This window comes from Tupaia chinensis, unplaced genomic scaffold (assembly GCF_000334495.1).
Source record: "Tupaia chinensis unplaced genomic scaffold, TupChi_1.0 Scaffold000514_1, whole genome shotgun sequence".
Lineage (NCBI taxonomy): Eukaryota > Metazoa > Chordata > Mammalia > Scandentia > Tupaiidae > Tupaia > Tupaia belangeri.
This window is the reverse complement of record NW_006160027.1, coordinates 54,623-55,796: the sequence shown is the minus strand read 5'-3', so window position 1 is coordinate 55,796 and position 1,174 is coordinate 54,623. Positions and strand designations below refer to the sequence as shown.

General features: G+C 38.7%; 1 protein-coding gene across 1 annotated transcript in view; it reads right to left on the bottom strand.

Moving 5' to 3' along the window:
- The window catches only part of LOC102479755 (olfactory receptor 10A6-like), a 934-nt gene extending 101 nt beyond the window's left edge, over window positions 1-833 (bottom strand). The window contains 1 exon segment of the mRNA XM_014590966.2: window positions 1-833. Within this exon segment, the coding sequence (XP_014446452.2) occupies window positions 1-734 (734 nt within the window). The 5' untranslated portion in view covers window positions 735-833.
- Between the last annotated feature and the right edge of the window lie 341 nt (window positions 834-1,174).

The window sequence follows — 1,174 nt, the reverse complement described above, 5'->3', positions numbered from 1 at the left end:
AGCAGCGAGTAGGACAAGGACATCAGTTTCTTGGTTTCTGGTGAATAGCTGGATTTGGGTTGTAAATACGTCATGTTGGCTGTGCCGTAGAAGAGGGTAACAGACGTGAGATGGGAGGCACAGGTGGAAAAGGCCTTTTGCCTCCCTGTGGTTGATGGCATCTTCAGGATGGCAAAGAGAATTCGAATATAAGACAAAAGTATCAACAAGAAAGGAATCAAAATAATCAAAACTGTCCCTGTAAATGCATAGATTTCAAACCAAAAGGTATCTGCACATGCAAGCTCTAGCACTGCAGGAGTTTCACAAGATATATGATTAATTTCATTGGGGCCACAAAAGGGAAAACTAGACACCCATGATGTTTGCACAGTACCTAACATGAAGCCTAAGGCCCATGAAGATATAACTAATTTCAGGAAAACCCTTCTATTCATAATCATTGGGTAGCTCAGAGGATTGCAGATTGCGGCATATCGATCATAAGCCATTGCCCCCAGGAGGAAACATTCAGTCCCACCAAAAAGCAGAACAAAATACATCTGTGCAAAACAACACACAAAAGAAATTGTAGTTTTTTCAGTGGAGAGGACCACCAGCATTTCAGGCATAATGACTGCACTGAAACTCATATCCACCACAGATAAGTTTTGAAGAAATAGGTACATGGGGACATGGAGCCTTCGGTCAAGAAAGATGATGACTATAATAATGGCATTTCCCAGCAATGTCATCAGATGAACAACCAGAAAAATCCCAAAGAGCTGCTCTTGGAGTTCAGGAAAGTTAGAAAAGCCCAAGAGGATGAATTCAACAACAGAGCTTTGATTTTGCCCTTTCATTTCAGTACTGGAGCATTTGTCATTTTCATGGACACAGTATATAAAGTATGAAGTCACAGTTCAATAGCTGTATCATTCTGCATTTACCCCAGAAACTCTGGCAGATGTTTAAAAGAAGAGCCCATTCCAGAAAGAAATTTGACAATTTTGGTGAGTGATTAAATACTTTAATTAATGAGTCTGTCAAATATAGAGGGAGAAGGGAAGAATTCTGACTCAGAAATCTTGTCTGTAAAGTACAAAATAATATTAAAGTTTTATTGAAACTTACACAATATGTAGTTTGAAAGTTAAGCATACCCTTAAAGTAAATACAAATATTCTATAACGCA